The sequence below is a fragment of the Danio rerio genome, chromosome 22 (assembly GCF_049306965.1).
Source record: "Danio rerio strain Tuebingen ecotype United States chromosome 22, GRCz12tu, whole genome shotgun sequence".
Taxonomy (NCBI): domain Eukaryota; kingdom Metazoa; phylum Chordata; class Actinopteri; order Cypriniformes; family Danionidae; genus Danio; species Danio rerio.
Window position 1 is genome coordinate 6,395,791 of NC_133197.1, and position 22,197 is coordinate 6,417,987.

Sequence of the window (22,197 nt, forward strand, 5' to 3'; positions counted from 1 at the left end):
AATGGATGTTCTGTTTCCACCACTCAGTGCATGCAGTAGACCAATCACAACAGACTGGGTCATTGGACCAATAGCTGCAGATTAGTGCCATGCAAAAGAGGGGTTTAAAATAAACAAATAAATCAATAAAATCGCTGAATAAATCATAAGGAATTAGTTGGGACAATAACGCATATTAAAGAACAATGAAAATAGTTTTTGACCCAAATGAAAAAAACTTTTTATAACATAACAGGGGCACATTAAAACATTATTTATGCATTATTTTACATAACATTCTTTTTTTTTACTTTACATTTCTTACTATTTTCCCCTCGCATATGCAAATTTATATCTGATGATTCAGATACATAGATATATACACTAGATATCACAAACGGACCCCGAGTATGCGTTAATACTGCTGCCACATTTGTACAGTGCTCCCAGGACAAATGTCATTCAACCGCAATGATCAAGACTGAAGTCAATTAGAAGATGCTGGTGTTAGATTCGGATTTCTGCCTTCCAATCCGTCCCAGCATGGATCCTTTTCTCATTATTTTATTAATATAATTATTTGAATGAGTATTTAACTTTGATGAATGAATAAGTGAACACACTGCTGTAAGAATGGTCATTGTCCTTGCTTCTCTCTTTGTCTATTTTAACTTTATTGCCAGGAGCCTCACGAAACTAGGTAATAGGTCATGGAGATCTCTCTCTCTCTCTCTTGAGTGGAAGCTGTGTTGAATCTGTTGACTGGGAACAACTGTTTCTATTGTTCTGTCTAGATATTATACTGTCTAAAGTGATTTGACTATTTTAATGGTTAACTCTTTTTAAAGGCATTTCCTTTTTATGACAGATAGACTTTGTGTGTAGTGAGAATATAACAGCAGGAATTTTAAATAAACCAGAACTAGTTTTGAACTAGTTTGATAAGACAGCTCACATTACAAGAAACAACCTTGAGTAATAACTAGGGCCAGACGGAACTTGCGGACGTTTTTTGCTGTTTTTGCGCAGAATTTTGGTAAAAATCTGCAGATTTATGCGGAATGGTTCTGGGAGTATCATAACTAAAACTTCAACATATTAAATGAAAAATAATACCGTATTTATAATGTACTGTATAATGTAACGTATTTACCGTATAATAATGTATTTAATTTTTACAATGGAAATCCAATTAGATCCACTATATTTGGTAAACAAAGAAAGTCTCTCATATAATATCTCTACTAAAAGACAGAAAATATTACTGTACAAACTATATTGTTAATAAATCAAATGAACATTTTCATATTAGTTAATAATATTACTGAAGTTACTTTAAAAACTGAATAAATATGCATTTAGTCACATTTACACAAGTAAATAAACAGAATTAATGATGGGCTAAAAATCTGCAGAAATCTGCTGAATTCTGCTCGCGCAGATTCCGTGAGGAGCTAGTTATAACAGTTTGTCTCTTGGGTGTGTGTATATGTATCCGATATTTAAGCCTTACAGGTCGGAGATCAGCTTGGAATATTCTAGGGTCGTCCTTACCCTAAAACACCATGTCGCCATCCATATCTGGATTCAGACACAATTCCTTATCAATGTACATATTTAGAATTGTCTATCTTTGCTTAACCGATTGGAACCGTCTCTCTGAATCACACCCTTTCTGATCTTGTGTATGTGTATGAGTAATTTCTGTATTGTAAATCAGATCGGCCCAGGCCCGGATTGGCTAATTGGGAGGACCGGAAGAATTCCCGTTGGGCCGGTCCGTTTTTTGGCCGCGAGGGCCGGTGTCCCTAGCTCCAGAATCTGCTGCTTTCAGCAGCAGTCACACTTTTTAAATTAATTTATTTGTTTACTTGACCACAGTCTTCTTATTCATTATTTTAATATAGTCAGTGGTGAACTGAGGTGGGCCGGTCTGAGGCTTGAAACTCCAGGGCTGAAAAGGAGTCCCACTCCGGCCCTAGATCGGCCAGCGATCTTCATTAAATTTTTTATTTTTTTTTGCGTCTACGACTCTAAGTCTTCTCTTCATCACACACAACAGACTTTTTATTTAACTGTAAATCTAGACCCATATATATATATATATATATATATATATATATATATATATATATATATATATATATATATATATATATATATATATATATATATATATATATATATATATATATATCTGTGTGTGTGTGTGTATCTCTGGCTCTGGATGGCCAGTTCTTGACTGCACCTTGGTCCCACATTCATTTCAAAGAAGCACTACCCTATACCAAAATGGTGGCTGTATTGATGCATTCCTTCCAAAAGACAACAACATTCATTCATTCATTTTCTTGTCGTCTTAGTCCCTTTATTAATCCGGGGTTGCCACAGCGGAATGAACCGCCAACTTATCCAGCAACCCATCTCTGGGATACATTCCCACACACACAAACACACACACACACACTGCGGACAAGTTAGCCTACCCAATTCACCTGTACGCATGTCTTTGGACTGTGGGGGAAACCGGAGCACCCGGAGGAAACCCACGTGAACGCAGGGAGAACATGCAAACTCCACACAGAAACGCCAACAGAGCTGAAGCTCGAACCAGCGACCTTCTTGCTGTGAACGTGCTACCCACTGCGCCACTGCGTCGCCACTAGACAACAACAGCGTAGGCGATATATAATAGAAACATCTATGATTCAGATTGAACTATTTGAATGAAAGCCTAGAAGATTTACTGAGCAAAGATTTTCCTAATCAGTATTGTAAAGTTTATTCCAGGAATTTTGAGAATACAGAATTTTGATTTTATATTTTAATATTCTTTCTGCATTTTTATTTTAGAATATATCATACAATACTGATTTCTGTAACCATAATGCGTGAGCATCCAGAATGTTTACAAACCAGTAATTTTCCTTACCTATTGCATTTTTTATTCACTTGTGTACTGTCAACTTTCTCAGTAGCAGTAATGTTTTTTTTATCACATAAGTATTTAGAAAGACCGAACCTCGCCCTCTCACTGACAAGTAAAAAAAAAAAAAAAAAAAAAAAAAAAAACACACACTCCAAACCACTACTGTCGAGAAAAAGTGGTTATAAACAAAACAGATTGTTATCAAAAGATCTGCGGTCAGTATAGATATGTGATGAATTCAGTTTCAAATGTTTTGATTCAGTATTTGATTACAGATGTGAAACATTTTTAGAAAGGAAATCAGACTGTGAGGTTCATAAAAGCGAGACAGGAAGAAACTCTTAACCTAAAGCTTAACACAAATGCACCGTATCCACAGCACTCATACGCAGAACTGACCTAACCAGATCGCTTTAGCTAACATACCACAGGATGTTTCAGTATGACTCAATTGCTGCTAAAGTTGATCGTTAGTAAAACTGGTCATGTGAGCTGGCACATAGTTTTGACTTTTTGTTTGTTTGTTTTACCGAAAAGCGATTTCTTATAACCCTTATAACATATATCATAACTATATTATATATTATAACAATATCCATACTTTTTATGCATTTAACATTTAAAAGACTATCAATCTTAAATTAACAAAAAGCAAATATGTCTTATTGCAGAAGCAGGTTTTTTTAAATTATATTAACTTATTAAGAAAACATTGTAAGAAATGCTCCTTACACAGAATATACGCATTTATACACAAAAAAAATCTGGGCTCCATGAAATCAATTTATGTTGGGACAACATGAAGGAATGTAAGTGGATTGAACATAAAACAATTAAGTTGTCACAAAAAATAATTGTGTTGTTTCAGCTCATTTTAAACTAGTAGTTTTGAAACAGCATTTTTTTTTGAGTGTATGAAAATGTACCCACCATCAGTGTGTGCGTGTGTGTGTGTGTGTGTGTCTTGTGTGTACAAAGTGGGTCACACTCTGCCACAATATTCATACAGCTGGAGTGTTTAGTTCCATTAGATCACTGAAGAAAATGCTGTACATATTTTCTTTGTTCTGTCTGTCCTGGTGGCATCTCATTGGTAAGTCATGAAGCATGTTAATAGCTTAATATCGCTGTGCTGTTCATTAAGTTACCAACTGATGAAATTATATTATTATTACCACTTTATTGCAAGATGTTCAGATTTGGGCTTATGATGTCTATTTAAATGAAGAGGGTCTTGCAGCCATGGAAATTCTTATTATTTCATGTTTTTATAGGAAATAATCATTTGAGACCTCACTTATCATAGCACACGTGCTGCTGATGATGTGACAATAAAAGTGATTGGATTTGATTTGTTGCAATAATTATTTTTCAGTTCTAACAATACAAACAATGTCAGAGTCTGTACAACCACAAGACCCTCAGTGTGTTTTTTTTTTTGTCATCCAGGTGTTTTTGCTGAATCAGTATCCGTTATGGAGGGAGATTCCATCAATCTACACACCGATATTAATGAAATGAAAATAAATGATGACTTGCTGTGGAAATTTGGATCTGAAAACTTTCTCATAGCTAAAATTAGCATGGAGAAACAAATCTTCTCCACTTATGATGTTCTTGATGGGAGATTCAAAGGCAGACTGCAGCTGGATCATAAAACTGGATCTCTGACCATCACAGACATCAGATCTGAACATGCTGGAGATTATCAAGTGCATATTAGTGGAGCAAAACGATCATCAAAAACAGTCAGAGTGTCTGTCTATGGTGAGTAAAGATCATCCATCCTTCGATTATCTTTATTTCATTATGTAATCAGTAGTTTAATTATCCAACATAGGCTCAATCTTAAAAAGCACTCCTATATACATTTCTGGAGATTGAGAAATATGTAGCCAGAAGTATGTATGGCTGCATTTTATCTTTAAAACGTACGCTACGGGGTGGTATGACGCTGTTCCTTTTTGCGCTAGCAGCTGACCACTTACTTCGGTATCGACAGTTTTCCTGCTGTTACCAGTTTGTCCAGTGGCTTGCCACATACGTCAGTGGACTTGAGATGCAGAGAGGACGGGCTTTGATGCTTTGTTCAAACTAGAAGCGGTATGCACGGATAAATCGTGCTATTCGTGTATAAATAGACACGTGAGCATTTTGAGGTTACTCGCTTCATTCTCACGTCTAATCCACTTTATTAGCGCGGCAAATTCACTGAGCAAAGACGCGGATTCGCGTGATGGCCAGGGCTTCTGTCTGCCCAGTAACTCTAGCTTCATTGCTAAATGGCTAACATAGATTTTATTGAGAAAATAGTTGTGTCTATGTGCTTTATGAAGGCTGAAAAACAGCGTTGATTCGCTTGGAGCCGTGTTTGAGTCCACTAGATCCTTTCAGAGGTGCATCCAGCTCCTCATAAACTCCTTCAGAAACTTAACCTTCACGAGTTCACACTTGCATTCGTTTAAATATAAAGCATATTTGGCGTGCTGTCCGGGGGGAGGGCTCTGAGCCCGAGGAGACACCCCAACTCGAGTTACTCCCCTTATAAGCGAACAAAGAGGAGTTGGGATTTGAGCGAAGTATCTAGCCCGGCCTCAGAACGCTCCCCCCGGGAATGCAATGCAAGAGGTGAGGTGACGGGGTAGTGGAGGGATGCTAAAGTCGTGAGATGCTGCAGGTAAGACAGCTTTGGTATATATAGGGGTTGTTCAAGAACTGATTTGATGATGGGATAATTGTCAATGACGTATTCGATACTGAAACTTCTGCGCATGCTCCTCCCGAAATTTGTTTACAAAACATCACTAGATGATGGGTTTTTTTAGCAGTGCTTCTGACTAAACCGAGCCCAATTTGATGAAGTGTTGTCTGGTGTCGGCAGGAGAATTTTCCCTTTGGACACCAATAACAGGCACTACGTCATAATCATGCCCATAGAAGAGCAAGCTCAAGATTGGTTAACAAGGTGCAAATGTCAGCTGAAGTTCAGATTCTCTAACTTGAGCGATTAGCGTGATACTCACACTCAAACCACTATATTTGTGCAAACTGCGTCATTTGCACGATGTCTATTCACATCATTGCATTAACTTAACATGTAAATCACTCACACTTTATACTTCTTCCGCATCTGGTGTGAACGCAGCATGAGTCTGGCGAAGAATGGTTCCAGAAAGTGGGTAAGACAAAAACAGAAGCCAAAAAATATAATAAAATAAATGAGTAACTAACAGGGTGAGAATGAGGTAAAAATCAGGTGAGGGCTTTTCTTTTTCCAGATTGCTTTTCAAAACGCTGTCGGTTGTGTTTAGACAAGTGGGTGGGTGGGGGTATCGTCGTATTTAAAAGACTGAAACTTGAAATTTCATTCATTCATTGATTTTCTTGTCAGCTTGGTCCCCTCATTAATCCGGGGTCGCCACAGCGGAATGAACCGCTAACCCATCCAGCAAGCTTCCACACAGCGGATACCCTTACATCCACACACACACTCACACACACACTCATACACTACAATTTAGCCTACCCAATTCGCCTGTACCGCATGTCTTTGGACTGTGGGGGAAACCGGAGCACCCGGAGGAAACCCACGCGAAGGCAGGGAGAACATGCAAACTCCACACAGAAACGCCAACTGAGCCGAGGTTCGAACCAGCGACCTTCTTGCTGAGAGGCGACAGCACTACCTACTGCGCCACTGCGTCGCCTACTTGTAATTTTGGCTATTCAAGTGTGAAATTAATGTAAACACAAGACAAAAAGTATTTAAATTCAAAATATAATTGTTTATTAGAATTTTTGTCTAACTTGTAACACAGATTTGTTCATGTAAACAACAAACCCACAATAAACCATCAAGATCCTGGCTTGACAGCCATATTTATTACAGAAATTAAAACACAGGCATGTTAAAGCCATTTGAATTTTAAAACAAGCAATGCCAATAAAGAAAAATTTGATTTCCAAGTTGGATTCTAAGTGGACTGCAAAAAAATGCCAAAATACAGGCATTACAGATATGGAAAATAATAATAATAATAATAATAATAATAATAATAATAATAATAATAAAAAACTTGAATACAAACAGTTGCACTCATTGTAAAGTTTGAGTGCAACTGTGCGTTGAGAACATTAGTTATATAGTTATAGTAGAAACAATTTTGCTCAGTCCTCCTTTACATTCATCCAGTTGCTAAGACTAGGAGTATCCCGCAAATGCACAGAGACTCCTGGATGCCCGCAAATGAATGATAATCTCCCGGAAATTGCGCGTCTCCCGCCCAGTCCTTAAACATCCCTTTCCACCACATCCTTCCTAGCACCTCAGGTATGTCGCCTGCAACTCACCCCCACTGCTCTTCAGGTACGTCTCACGCACACACGGCCCAACTCAGATACGTCGCTCACTCCACCCCTGACACCCCTCAACGGGCCTGACACAGACACAATCACAGACAGACACACACAATGCGCTGGAGCGACTCCCATCAGATACAACACACATGATCGCGTTCATTAATTTTCCTTAAACTAATCGATCTAAAGTATGGCTGTATTTCACAAGGATTCTGACACAACAACGCGAAGCATACGCTTTTGTTACGTTTAATGAGGAAACACGCTATTTGGAGGGCTCATGCTGAAAGGCAGAGTAATGCCCTGTCTTTGACAGCTCACGACTTCACCAGAGACTTTCTGAATACATTTACATAAGACACCAATACTCAGATTTTAATATGATTAAGATAATACTCTTATTAAGAGCCTAGTGTGTAAGCAGCGATTTGATTACCTTAAAGGCAAGTTAAAAATGAAACGAAAGAGCCTGCTGATGCGACTAATTGTTTTATACTGAAACTTGCCTTCAAAAAGTGCTTCCTTGATCTTATCCATATTTCTTGCATGTTAAACACATGTCCTCCAAACCAGGAAGTAAAAAAAAAACCTGCAACTGCGTAAATTTTTTTTAACATGTTAATTATTTCAAATTAATTGCATGCGTTAACGCGTTAATTTTGATAGCACTAATATATATATATATATATATATATATATATATATATATATATATATATATATATATATATATATATATATATAAAGATACATATAACTATTAACAATATCTAACATCTCCAAATTTCTCTTTATATTCCAGCTTATCTGCCTGCTCCTGTCCTCATCTTCAACTCTTCTCAGTGTTCTTCATCAGTGCAGTATTGTTCAGTGTTGTGTTCAGTGGTGAATGTGAGCGCTGTGAGTCTCTCCTGGTACAAAGGAAACAGTGTATTGTCCAGCATCAGTGTGTCTGATCTCAGCATCAGTCTCTCTCTACCTCTGGAGGTGGAATATCAGGATAACAACACCTACAGCTGTGTGATCAACAACACCATCAGCAACCAGACCACACATCTGGACATCAACACACTCTGCCAGACATCATGTTCAGGTACAGCAGCTGAATTGATATCTACTGAACTGACTGGTTTGATTCAATTCAACTTTATTTCTACAGCATTTTTTTACAATGTAGATTGTGACAAAACAGTTTAACACAGATGAAGTTCTAGTAAACTGAAACTGCTTCAGTGCAGTTTTTACAGATGAAGTTCAGTTTAATGCATGATGTAACAGCTGAAAGTTGAAACACTGAAGAGAAACTCCACTGATGCACAGCTCTGCTAGTCCCAAACCAGTGGCAAGGAACAAACTTCCCCAATTGACGAAAGTGAAGGAAAAAAACTCTAAAGAGAAACCAAGCCAAGTTGGGTACAACCAGTTCTCCTCTGGCCAAATTTCTTCTGCAGAGCTGCAGTCTAGACCCAATTAAGCATGTAGAATCAGCATCGGCTAACAAGAGCTCTCTGATTAGTTTTTAAGCAACGATTTAGAGAACAGTTGTTGTGTAGTGAAGTGCCTTAGCAAATAAGCAATTCAAGCCAAGAAACACAAACAGGCCGGCTGTGATTTTGCTACAATTCTCCAATATTTGCAATGGTTTAAACTATTAGATTATCAGTCATATTTGCAGGAGTAAATCCATCCATTTTGAGTGACAAATTACTGTAATAGTGATACTGAATGGGCAGCACAGTGGCTCAGTTGTTAGCACTGTCACCTCACAGCAAAAAGATTGCTGATTCAAGTCCCAGCTGAGTCAGTTGGCAATGGCATTTCAGTGTGGAGTTTGCATGTTCTCCCCGTGTTGGTGTGGGTTTCCTCCTGGTGCTCCAGTTTCCCCCACAGTCCAAAGACACGCGATACAAGTGAATTGATGAACTTAATTGGCTGTAGTGTATGAGTTTGTGTGAACGCGAGAGTGTATTTGTGTTTCCCAGCACTGGGTTACAGCTGGAAGGGCATCTGCTGTGTAAAACATATGCCAGAATAATTGGCGACCACTGATAAATAATGGACTAAGCTGAATGAATGATACTGCATGCCGCTTGCACATACCCATTGGAAGTGCCAGTTTTGCGGTTCTGAAAGAAAAAACAGACACCGCCCCCCTTTGGAGTGGAAAGATGGTCAAGATGAAACCAGATGTAAGCTGCTACCTGGCGACCGACAACAGAGTTGGGTTTCAATGGATCTAGTTGTTTGCCGTTGACTTGGTGTGTACAAGCCACATTTCAAGAGTTATGCATTTGTGTTGTTTCTGAATGCTAACACAAAGAGATTTGGCTTTAGTCAAGTTTTAAACTAGATTGGTGGATTTAGCTTTTTTTATTCTTCATAATTTGACTGCTAAGCCAGAGGTGCTAAATCCTGTTCTTGCAGATACCTTCTTGCAGATTTTAGCAGCAACCTTGATCAAACACACTTGTTTTTACATTTCAAGTGCTGCTTCAGATCCTACTTAGTTGGTTTAGTTGTGTTTGATAAAGGTTGGAGCTGAACTGCTCTGCAGATATGTAAATTACCAGGAAAAGGATGTATCAGCCCTGCTTTAAGGGAATAGTAAACCAGAAAAAAAATTGTCATAATTTATTTACCCTTTAGTTCCAAGATTGCTTTAGCTTCTTTCCTCCGTTGAGCACAAAAGATGATATTTTTAAGGAAGCTGGAAACCTGTAAATATCGAACAAATACAATGGAGGTCATCGGTTATAAGCTTCCAGCTTTCATTAAATATATTTTCTTATGCGTTCAAAAGAAACCCAAAAGTTTAGAGCCACTTGAGAGAGTAAACAGTGAGTAAATATTCTTTTATTGGGTGAACTATTTCTTTACGTATTACATAAAGTCCTATATGTTTTACATGGTTTTGAGGATTGTGCAAATAACAGCAACACCAGCTGTTGTAATCTAGCCCAAAATGAAAGTTCAATAAACTGATTTTTTTGTTTTACTTTTCATATAAAGCAGCAAAATGCTATCAGTGACTTTATCCCTCTCTATAGTTACAGATTCAGTTTCTCTATTAGTGCTGGTTTCTGCTGGATCTCTGCTGATAGTTGCCGCAGGCCTGATCGTCTGTATTTACAGGAAATGCAGAAAAACGGCTCAAGAAGGCAAGTGTTAAAATACATTAAATATAAAATATTTTTAAATATACTTTGTAAATGCAAGTTGTCAGTAACAAGGCAATTCCTCCAGGAATGCAAAGGTTCTTGAAATAATAAAGAAAAATAATAATACATTTTTTTTTTACAAGATTGAGGTGTATTTTCAAAACAAAACATAAAATTGAAGCAAATAATGCAATGCGATTGGCAAAAGCCTTTACAAAATGTAATTTTAATATAAAAATAATTTAAAAAAAGTAATATAAAAAGTCTTTGCCAAATCCTGGAGGAACTGATCGGAGTTAAATCAAATAAGAACGTTCTTAATAGTAGTTATTTTTAACCTTTGTGCTGAGTTCTGCTCATTTTGACCATGAAAAGACTTCTTTACTCCTCCAAAAAAGGCTTTTCAATGTTATTTCATTAGACTAAAACTCCCACCAAAAGCCATTTCATTTGTCAACGCAAGTTGTAATTGATAAAGATTAAAAACAAATCATGTATTAATACTCCAGTACTTCCTTACAACCTTTTTTGTTGTTTTCTGATCATTTCAACACTCATTTTATGCGATATTTTTCCACCTTGCTACTCTTGTGATGTCCCAAAAAAATCTCAAATACTGGTTTTCATTTTTTTTAGCAACTACTTTTGTGAATTGGCACTGGTTTTGTATATCTTCTGATTCGGCATATGTATTAAACATTGGCATTCATTCATTTTTTTTTCGGCTCAGTCCCTTTATTAATCTGGGGTCGCCACAAAGGAATGAAGCAACCACTTATCCAGCATACGTTTTATGCAGCGGATGCCCTTCCAGCTGCAACCCATCACTGGGAAACACACACTCGTTCACACACATACACTAGGGATAATTTAGCTTACCCAATTCTTTGTCTTTGCACTCTGGGGCAAACCGGAGCACCCGGAGGAAACCCACGCCAACACGAGGAGAACATGCAAACTCCACACAGAAACGCCCACTGACCCAATCAAGGCTCGAACCAGCAACTTTCTTGCGATGAAGCGACAGCACTACCTACTGCGTCATCGCATCACCAATGCTTAGACGGTATCTCCAAAATTTAGGTGCATACACTCACATTTTTGAAGCCCACAAACTATCAATTTCATAAAGAAATGCAAAACCTTTGCCAAGAATTGTTGAAGATTGAATCTGAAACCTGGTGATATTACATTTTTATAATAATGTTTGACTAGACACACCAAATTAGGCTTAGCACAAGAGTAAAAGGAAAGACATTGAGTTTTGCGGCATGCAGCCGTTTATTGCACTGTAAACAGTTTTTTTTTTTTTTCCACAGTATTAAGCTGCTTTTCCCAGCAGTTTTTTTTTCAAACTGTGCAGTTTACAGTATGCTACTGTAGGTTTACAGTGCATACTGGTAATTTATCAGCTACTGTGCATTTAAATACAATAAAGCAACATAATTTTAAAATGAATCAGCATCATGAATATAGTCTTAAAAAAAAAAAAAAAAAAAACTTTTAGTGCTTTATTGACATTTAAATTCACATCTCCAAGTATGGCAGAGGTTCAGTTATAATTACTTTCATTAAACATGCTTCTGGGTTTGAATTATAATTCATATTAGCATTTTGTTTTTAAAGTGTTCATTTCTGTCATTAAAACAGTCGGGACCGAAGAAGACGAGATCACGTACATTGAGCCGACAATCTACCAAAGAAAAGTAAAGAATTTGGTAAGATCATTACTATTATATGCTGGTTGGTTTTGTGTATGATCGATCATGAAACTGACAAATATTTGATGTGTGAAGTCAACATTCAACAAGAAACTATAGCTCATATGAGGTATTTCCTGCTAAACTTGCTTTCATTTTAAAAGCGAGCAATGGATTTGATCACTTATGTAAACATCAACTAATCACTTTAAGAACAATTTATTGTTAAATAAAGCAAACTGATCACTTTTTAAAATGTGGTATTTCTATAACTAATGCTCCCAATGTAAAAAAAAAAAACAATTAATTGTTCTATTAAAGAACTATAATGTCTAGTAAAACCATTTTAGTCCAAAAACAAATCTTATATTTAAATTTTTAAAATATTCTTCATACAAAAAAAAAAAAAAAAAAAAAAAAAAGATTATTTGAGAGGGGTCTGGATGCAGACTTGGTACAGTTGAAATCTAAGCTGCAAGCAATGCTTTTGAATAGGCTCACCTAACCCTACGCTTCACAGTGACATCACTAGCTCTATTGAGTGCATTGCAGGGTTCAACACTAAGGATTTTTTCTACTGGCCCGATTGGTACAATGGTTCAGATTTTTACTTGCACTGCCAAAAAAAAAAGCGAGTGGCTACTTCTTAGCCACATATTTTAAATAATGTGTCAAAACCAAACATAACTGAAATAACTTTTTATTCAGCAAATTGTTTCTTTTAATACAACTTACAACTTAAATAATGAGGTCTGCATTCCCGCAACTGTACCTCGGGAGCCGCAGGACCCGTCCAGATTTCTTGCGGCGCTGGAATAAATTTCCGAATAAATCGCGGGAGCGGCTGGTAACTGGGGTAATTTAAACGGGAGTGGGCGGTCTAACAATATCGCTCCCGACTCGTTTTGGTTTTGTCCTGGTTAGCGGGAATGGGCACGGCGGTTATAAAACGGGACGGGTCGTGCAGCAGGACAACAAATGCTGAATAAAGCAGGAGCGGTCAGGTTTGGACTAAAACCTGGCGGGAGCGGGATTAAAAATTTAATCCCGCGCAGATCTCTATTAAAATCTATAACAAAAAGTTGGCTATAATTACGCATTACAGGCTTAAATTATAGAGAGAAAGATCAGATGAACCGGGACTGCAGTCAGATCATGAAGCAGATCAATGTTTATTTTTCTTTTGAGGTGTGCAGAAATGAACAAAATAATAGGCCTAATACAAAATATTATAAGATTCCAATATGGAAAAATTATCAGATGGTAATTTCAGTCAATTTTCCTAACAGATAAACAGCACTGTAATATTTCAGCATGCTTTCACTTTCATATTCGACATGAAACACATATTAGCTAGGAATGACATCTCGCCGTACTCATCATTCTCTCTTCATATAACTGTGTATGGCTATTACACCCATTATACACTGTGATCTGGCCTGGTTAGTTAGATCGTTTTGCTTTATCCCTACAATTGATCCACTCCAACGCTCATTTTAATCGAGCTGAAACTACCCTATTCAGGCAATCTCGGACCAATTGATTTGGCGCAGATTCTCATGACTGCAGGATTCACGTATGCCAAATAAACTGCGCTAACTGGGCAAACGCGACAGGTTCCGAAAAAAAGTCTAAGTGTGAAAGCACCCTAATGCTGCGTTCACACCAGACATGGAAGAAGTGTCAAGCACGAGTGTATAACATGTTAAGCCAATGCAAAGATGCGAATATTGATTCTGCAGCGTTATACGGGCAAACAAGGTGGCACGAATGATGCGTTTTGCGCTATTACTGGAGCAGACATTTGCACAGCGTTAACCAATCAGAAGTTTTCTCTTGTGGGGGCGTGATTATGATGTAATGCCTGTTGTTGCTATCCCTGGCGATAATCCTCCTGCCGACACCGGACAACAGTTCATCAAACTGGGCTCGGCTCAGTCTAAAGCACCGCTGAAAGGTTCCATCATCCAGGTTCAGTTTCTGGAGGAGCTGATGAACTTTACAGAGCTGGGTGCACCTCAGAATGGATCTAGTGGACTCTTAATGAATCAACACTGTTTTTCAGACTTCCTAAAGCAAATAAACACAGCTATTGTCTCAATAAAAACCATGTTAGCCATTATAGCAACAAAGCTAGAGTCACCGGGCAGACAGAAGCCCTGGCCTTGGCATGAATCCGCATCTACTGTGAAGTGAATTTGACTCGCGAATGTAGCTAATTTGATGCACAAATGAAATGAGTAAATTCAAAAGATTCATGCGTCTATTTATGCATGAACAGCGCGATTTATCCATGCGTTCCGCTTCTGGTGTGAACACAGCATAAGACAGTATTTGCATGCAACTGACAAACAGTAGCAACCAAATACAATTTAAGTGACAAGGCAGCACTGGCCGGATCGGGATAGTAACAATCCTTATTGTCGAGCCCTGCGTTATGTCTGACATTGCTCAAGACTCATCCAGATACTATTGTCTTTTTTTAAGAGTTGTTTATTAAATGTGTGGTCATGGAAACAACAACAATGGTTCTTCAATTGCATACAAAGCAAAAACCTACAAGCCTTTTAAGAGTTGATGTTTGACCTTTTTTTTCAAATTGTCGACAAAATATGTCTATAAAAATAAAAGTCTATATTTTCTTTACTTGAGTGTTTTTTTTCCCATCAGACCAAACCAATTTAAAATAAACTGTGCTGGAATATAATTTAAACTTAAAGAACCTTGTTCACCTGCAGAAAAACAGCTATGCAACCAATGTAACATATACAGGCAACTGGTTTTTATATCTCCTTTACGTTAACTGTTTTTTCAACTTTTTTTTTTTTACAGACATGTGCCGAGGACACTGTGGAGTATGCTCCGATTGCCACAAGAAGATAATCAAATTTTAAAATTCCTCATTCACTGCACACTTACAAACGTTTTAAGCTGCATATTCGGTAATGAACATGTTCATGTTTCATAAGTGATGTTTGCAGCTCTGCACCACGAGCAACTGAGTGGGATTAGGTGTGATTTTCTTTCCCATCAACATGAAAGTGATCTGCAGGTAGACAAACAGGTTTTTTTTTTTTGTTTGGGCTGATGATTGTCTGCGGTTGACACTTGACACATTCATTGACGTCATATGGTTGAAGGACTTTTTTATTTTTCCATTTTGTTTGCATGAATCTCTCGCCTACAAGTTTCTATGAAATAAAACTGAAACTAACAGGGATTTTATTTAAAAAGTTGTTTATTTGTATTGTGCACTCCATAATCTCTCAACACATAGCAGGAAATACTAATATTTATTTAATCTCCAACGTTTACTGTTCCATTCAGCGCATTTGTGTCAGAGGGTAATGTGGTGTATATTCTTAGCAATCAAGTAGGCTAGCTGACATGTGATATAACCACACGCAATGCATATATAGCGTATATTTTAAAGCATGTATATGTACTACTGTAAGCAATAAACTAATAATTTAGATGGATAAAGAGTGGATATACAACTATACAGTTACTTTCTAAAATGAAGATAAGGAGGTTGACTAGTGCATCCAAAAAGCAGAAAAATAGCCATCAATATACAGAAAGACAATTACTTGATTTGCTGGTGCTAAAATATCATGTTTAACAAAAAGATTTCAAGTGTTCAAAATATCTCTTAGTTATAGCGCAGGCCATTGCCCCACATAAGGCTTTCTATACTATCAGTAGACTAACATAAGCGCCTCTTAAAAACAAGAACGAAAGAAACATTCAGTTCCTAAAACATTACCCTGACACACAGTGACGTCAAGCAACATGAGAGGTGTTATTCCCACACTGGAACAGGTGTTCAGATGTTTGTTACTCATGAATTAGAAATAAAGTCATTGTGTTCATGCATAAACATCCAATTGTTGTCTTTTTTACTTGATAAAGAAAATGCAGCTTACAATATATAAACAAGTGGAAACATGGCTTAGTAAAACTAGAATACCCAGTGTACATCCGCCATCTGTTCACCTGTACTTAAAAACAACCTTGAGGGTTGTTATATGAGCAAACTTAACTACAAACCGCCATCTAGTGGTTGACATTTACATTTGGAGTTAAGCTGCTATTAATTATTTAACTGCTATTAAATTACATTATTAATTAATGATCTCATACAATGTATTAAGTTAAATTAAATAGTCAGGGCCCTAGTTAGGTTCAGGTGGCTTACAAGACCAAACGGATTATTATTATCATGTATGAACTTTTATTATAACTCAAATATTCAATTTCTGACTGTGGAAAGTTGAATGTGCTGGCCAGTTTGTTAATTGCCTGTAGGTAGGGCCAGAGGGAATCTGCAGACATTTTTTGCTATTTCTGCGAAGAACTTTGCTAAAAGTCTGCGAATTTCTGCGGAATTATTTTTGGAGTATCATAACTGAAACCTTAATATATGAAATAAAAAATAATATATTTTTAACTGTTATTTAACGTTTAAAATGCAAATCCAAATAGGGTCACTTTATTTGGTACTTAAAGCTAGTTTGTCATATAACATACACACACACACACATATATATATATATATATATATATATATATATATATATATATATATATATATATATATATATATATATATATATAAATAAATATATATATATATATATATATATATATATATATATATATATATATATATATATATATATATATATAAATATATATAGACACACACACACACACACACACACACACACAAGTTAATAATATTACTGAAATTAATTAAAAAACTGAATATAGAATTACACACATTTACTCAAGTAAATAAACAGATAAAACAAATTTACAAATTTAACAGATTTGTTAAAAAAATGCAATGACAGATGATAATAAATTTGCATTTTACAAATGTTTGTCTTATTCTAACTGTTTATTATATATAAAGCTGTAATTTATAACTTTAAACGCACATTTGTAAATGAATACCTAAAATAGGAAGCAATTTGACAATCAATGGTAGAAAATACTTTGGTACAGAAAAAAAGTGGTTATAACCATCCAACAAAATAATCCAGCAAAAAAAAAGAAGTTCATAAAATATCACTACAATGCAATATATAAATGTACAGCATATACTGTCAACAAAACAACATTCTACAGTACAGTATAACGAATTGTTTTTACATGAGTAAACAAAACAAATGATTGAAACCAAACTAAATGTGTGTATATATAATGTATTGTCACCAGTGCAAAGTTCTCTGTAACAATGTGGAACAGCGTGACAACCCTATATAGCATCTTTAGTTCAGGAAAAAGGTAGAAAAGAGACCGCACAAACAATATTACTCTTTTTTTTTACATTTATCTTTGTGAACACAAAACACATTTAAATTGATAGTAACTATACTAGAGGAAATCATATTGAAATCAATATTTTTGCAATGATTACACATACATTATTCACAGACTAAAAAAAAAACAGAATCATTAACAGCATTATCATGATGGACTCATTCTGTAGCAAACTTTATCGTATGTGACTTTTCGTTGAAAAATTTCCTTTGTCCATGTCCACATTGTTTGATACCTCTCACGTGACGGCAGGTAAACTCTCAGCCAATCACAATGCTCATGTGTGTGTTTAGGGGCGGTGCGACTGGAGGAGAACGTGATTTAACCCTTTCTGCATGTCTAATATTATAATAAGTTAATATTGACAGATTTAGGTTAATTAAATTATTGGTGGGGACATTTCAATGGTGAATATTGGTGGGGACATGTCCTCTCTCAGACCATGCTTAATCTAACTTACACGCCTGTATACATCTTAGGCTACATAAAATAACCCAGATAGCAGGCAGTAATCGGCCCGAGCTCGGCTGCCCTCCGGCGCCTCCGGCTCCGACTCGGCATCGGCGAGTGTTATCCGGGCCGAGTGCGGCCCGCAGCTCGCTCGCGCACATGCGGTTGTGATGCGGCTGTAAAGCACTGGCCCGATTCCGGTCAACCATATGGCAACCGATTAAGGCTGATGGCAACCGATTAAGTTCTTATTTTATCTAGTAATCTGTTAGCTCCACGTTTAATGATAATTTGAGAAAATATTCATGGTACGATAGCAAAAAAAAAAAAAAAAAAGAATATTTAGTGTGGATGGTCGCAATGTTTAGACGCAAACAAAACAATATTATGTATAAATAGATTATACATGTCATCTACAGAAAAACTATGTAAAATTCGCTTATTTTTGAGATAGCACGCTCCTGTGCTGACTGTTTTTGTTTTAAAGCAGAAGTTGGTTTCATAATAAACACATGCGTGACTAAACTCATGATCAACACTCCAATCCAGACGGTGGCGGTAATGCTCCAAAAAGCTGGTTGTCAACCACCATGGCACGAAGATCACAAGAAGAAAAAGTTTGGTTTTTTTAAAGACTTCACGTGGATGCCGGTCAGAAAGGTAAGCTTTTTACTGCTTGTGTACTGTATAATTAGCGAATTTAGAGCTTAAAACATTTCCACGGTGTTTGGTTGTAACAGCGTTTAGTAATTTAAAACAGTTTGATACGAAATGTAACTTGCTTTAAGAAACACGAGTGGAGCCAATGTATGCTAACGCTAACAGTTACAAACACGCCTGAAAGTTCATTTTCCTTTAACACAATGTTAGATTGTAACGTGTGTAGTAACTGAAAACTATTTTAATTATTTTAAAGAAACATGAAACGAATTTGTGTGTATGCTAACTTTGCGTTAAAGAAAGTTTCTGTAGACGAATCCATTAACTAACTTGGCAAAACGTGTTTTTATCCTGATTTAACATTATAAAGTACCGTGGAAGTTGAAAAAATCATTGTACAGGCGTATGCTTATCCAACAGTATTAATTCTGTGATTGTGTAAATAAAAACTAATCGTTTTGGATTAATAAAATATTATTGTTTATCTTGTTTATGCAGTTAGTCACGAAAAGTGATCGAAACTCTACTGTTTACTATTCTCTTTAAATTATCCAAGAGAAATATATTACTATGCACTTTAATTCATATGTGTTAGCCTATGTGAATCAATTATATCTTTTGTTCAAGCTGTAATGGTCAGTTAATGTAAAACTGAACGTCTTAAAGCAGATTTTGATGTTTTTTTTTTGTTTGTTTTTTATGTTATTGACAGTGATAAATTCTGATTTAAATGAATGGGTAACAATATTTGTTGGTTAAGTCTTATTGGTCTTGTTTAACAAAGGTTAGTGAGATCATTTTGCAGTACATCACGACCAAAGAAGTCAATGGCACACTCTTTTGAACGTGAATAGGCATGTTATAGTTGTGTGCTAAAAGTTCATTATAAGCTGTAAACTGCTGATACATTTTCAACATAGATTGAGCTTTTCAGACATTACATTACTAATTGCTTCACAAACAGCTGAAATGGTTTATTGTTATTGGCTATCATCATCAACCATTTTTCACAATGGTTGGTTAATCTTCATGGGTACAGAATAATGCATGTGCTTGGCCATCTTACAAATCTATGTCTCAGATTCATAAGGCTGTCACTCTGCATGAATCTCCGAATAAATCTTGTGCAACCTTCTGTGTACTGATTATTTACACTATAGGTATTATATGCATTAATTAACTTTGATAGTATTTCAGGATTTGAACTTTTCTTTACGGGAGGTTAACAACAATGTGATGTTTTATTATAGATGCATATGAGGAAGCTCGACTAAAACATCCACATGCAACTGTGATTTCTGACTGGTAGACAGATGAGGACGATGATTGCCTGTCATACATCTCAAGACAGAACAGGTTTGTTTGCAATTATTTTAAACACATACTGTCAACATTGTCATTGATCTATTACAACCTGTGAGTTTTGCCCTGGCACTATACTAAAGTGATGTTTTGTTTTGTAAATGTATTTGATCAAGGGACAGTATAGACGCATCTATACCGTGATGAAGAAAAATTACTTGAAACAAAGAGGCTGGATAAAAGGCAGGTATGAAGATTTCAGAAATCAATGCAGCACCACAAGTACCATCACCATCAATGACTATGGCAGAAATCTTAAGACCACCATGAAGATGCACAGATACTGTACATTCCAGTACACCAGGCGTGTCCAAACTACGGCCCGCGGCGAGGCTTTTTATAAATATCAATAGAATCTGGCCCGCTATACAAAAATGAACGTAATTCAATAAATAACCACCGGGTGTCGCTATTACATGCATTCAATTAAGCAGCAGTTCTTGTTATGATCTATCTATCTATCTATCTATCTATCTATCTATCTATCTATCTGTCTGTCTGTCTGTCTGTCTGTCTGTCTGTCTGTCTGTCTGTCTGTCTGTCTGTCTGTCTGTCTGTCTGTCTGTCTGTCTGTCTGTCTGTCTGTCTGTCTGTCTGTCTGTCTGTCTGTCTACACACAGTTGAAGTCTGAATTATTAGCCCCTCGTTGATTTATTTCTTCTTTTTTAAATATTTCCCAAATGATGTTGGAAAAAGACTTATGATTTATTTCGGCTAGAATAAAAAGCGGTTTAAATTTTTTTATGAACCATTTTAAGGTCAAAATTATTAGCCCCTTAAGTCTTCAGAACAAACCATTGTTATAAAATAACTTGCCTAATTACCTTGACTAGTTAACTTGATTAACCTAGTTAAGCCTTTAAATGTCACTTTAAGCTGTATAGAAGTGTCTTAAAAATATCTAGTCAAATATTATTTACTGTCATCATGGCAAAGATAAAATAAATCAGTTATTAGAAATGAGTTACTAAAAGTAATATGTTTAGAAATGTGTGGAAAAAAATGTTTAACTCTCCGTTAAACAGAAATTGGGGAAAAAATAAACGGTGGCTAATAATTTAGGGGGCCCATCTGGCCCTCGGCCCAAAAAGTTTGGACACTCCTGCAGTACACCTATGAACATTTACAGTCTTTGTTCTAGTGCAGTTTGAGATCAAGACATAACTTATTGCATCTCGTGATGTCTTTGTAAGAATTGAAGATATCACTAAATTTGTTAAGGTTTAATGCAGCTAGAAAGTAAAGATCAACTAGAGAATATCAGCAGTGTCTAATCCACTGTTGTATTTACAGAAGTTGTATGAGAATAAGCTACAGGTTGATTTATACTAATCTGTTATTTTTCTTTTTTTAGCACGACTGACTGAAGTTTTAAAATCATGCAACGTCATAAAGCAGCAGCTGGGCCTGATTCTCACAAAACCAAAACAGACGTGATGAAATTCCAGATGTAAACACATTTGACCTTCCTTTGGCCAATTTGATTTGGAAAAGCTTGAAAATCAACTAAAGGAGCAGCCCGAACAAATGAAGAAACTGGTAAGTTCAAGCTCTTGCTAATTTCAAAGTGTTTTAAGTTTATTTGTTTTTTTTTTATTGTTTTTTTTGCTTCGTAGGTAGCCTACTTTTTTCCTAATTTTTTCTTTTTTTTTTACATTAGTACTTGTTCACTACTAATTATCTGTTTATCTTTTAATCACAGATGGAGTGAGGACAAATGTCCATACCACGCCACTGATAAAGAAGTGGAAAAATGCATTACAAGGTAGCTACAACTTGCCCCTGACAGGGATGGAGGAAGAAAGAAGAGAAAGCTAATGTGTCTAATGTCTATATCACTATTTTGTTTTATTTTTTAAACAACATTTTAAGTGTATTAGGATGTTCCCTGATACTTGAACAATTTGTTTCTTTCATTTGCATTTATATATATATATATATGTGTGTGTGTGTGTGTGTATATATGTATGGTATGTATGTATGTATGTGTGTGCGCCAAATTCTGAAGAAACATCTTGATACATTTTTAATAAACGTAATACAAATAAAATTATAAATATAAACTTGCACAAGACGTGTATATATATGAAATGTATAATCATCTCACTCATGTCTTGCTGTTTGTGCAATTGATTTTGTTCAAGTTTATTTAAAAATAAGTTTGACTTTATACTTCTGCAATTATTTATATATATATATATATATATATATATATATATATATATATATATATATATATATATATATATATATTTGTTTGTTTGTTTGTTTG

General features: G+C 36.0%; 1 protein-coding gene and 1 long non-coding RNA gene across 3 annotated transcripts; both read left to right on the forward strand.

Moving 5' to 3' along the window:
• Positions 1-3,816: 3,816 nt before the first annotated feature.
• Positions 3,817-16,010, forward strand: LOC141380149 (CD48 antigen-like). The gene is made up of 6 exons (XM_073937135.1): positions 3,817-4,001; positions 4,358-4,675; positions 8,070-8,360; positions 10,315-10,425; positions 12,076-12,143; positions 14,958-16,010. The coding sequence occupies exons 1-6, from the start codon at positions 3,953-3,955 to the stop codon at positions 15,006-15,008; spliced, it is 888 nt and encodes a 295-aa protein (XP_073793236.1). The 5' UTR covers positions 3,817-3,952; the 3' UTR covers positions 15,009-16,010.
• A 2,497-nt stretch (positions 16,011-18,507) lies between these two features.
• Positions 18,508-21,764, forward strand: LOC137488897 (uncharacterized). 2 transcript variants are annotated; one of them, XR_011008174.2, is made up of 5 exons: positions 18,508-18,563; positions 19,814-19,919; positions 20,042-20,112; positions 21,280-21,464; positions 21,628-21,764. It is a non-coding gene; the product is annotated as an uncharacterized lncRNA (long non-coding RNA). The 2 variants fall into 2 exon arrangements; XR_012397684.1 differs by lacking the exon at positions 21,628-21,764 and having other exon boundaries at positions 20,042-20,108; positions 21,280-21,410.
• The last annotated feature ends 433 nt before the right edge of the window (positions 21,765-22,197 follow it).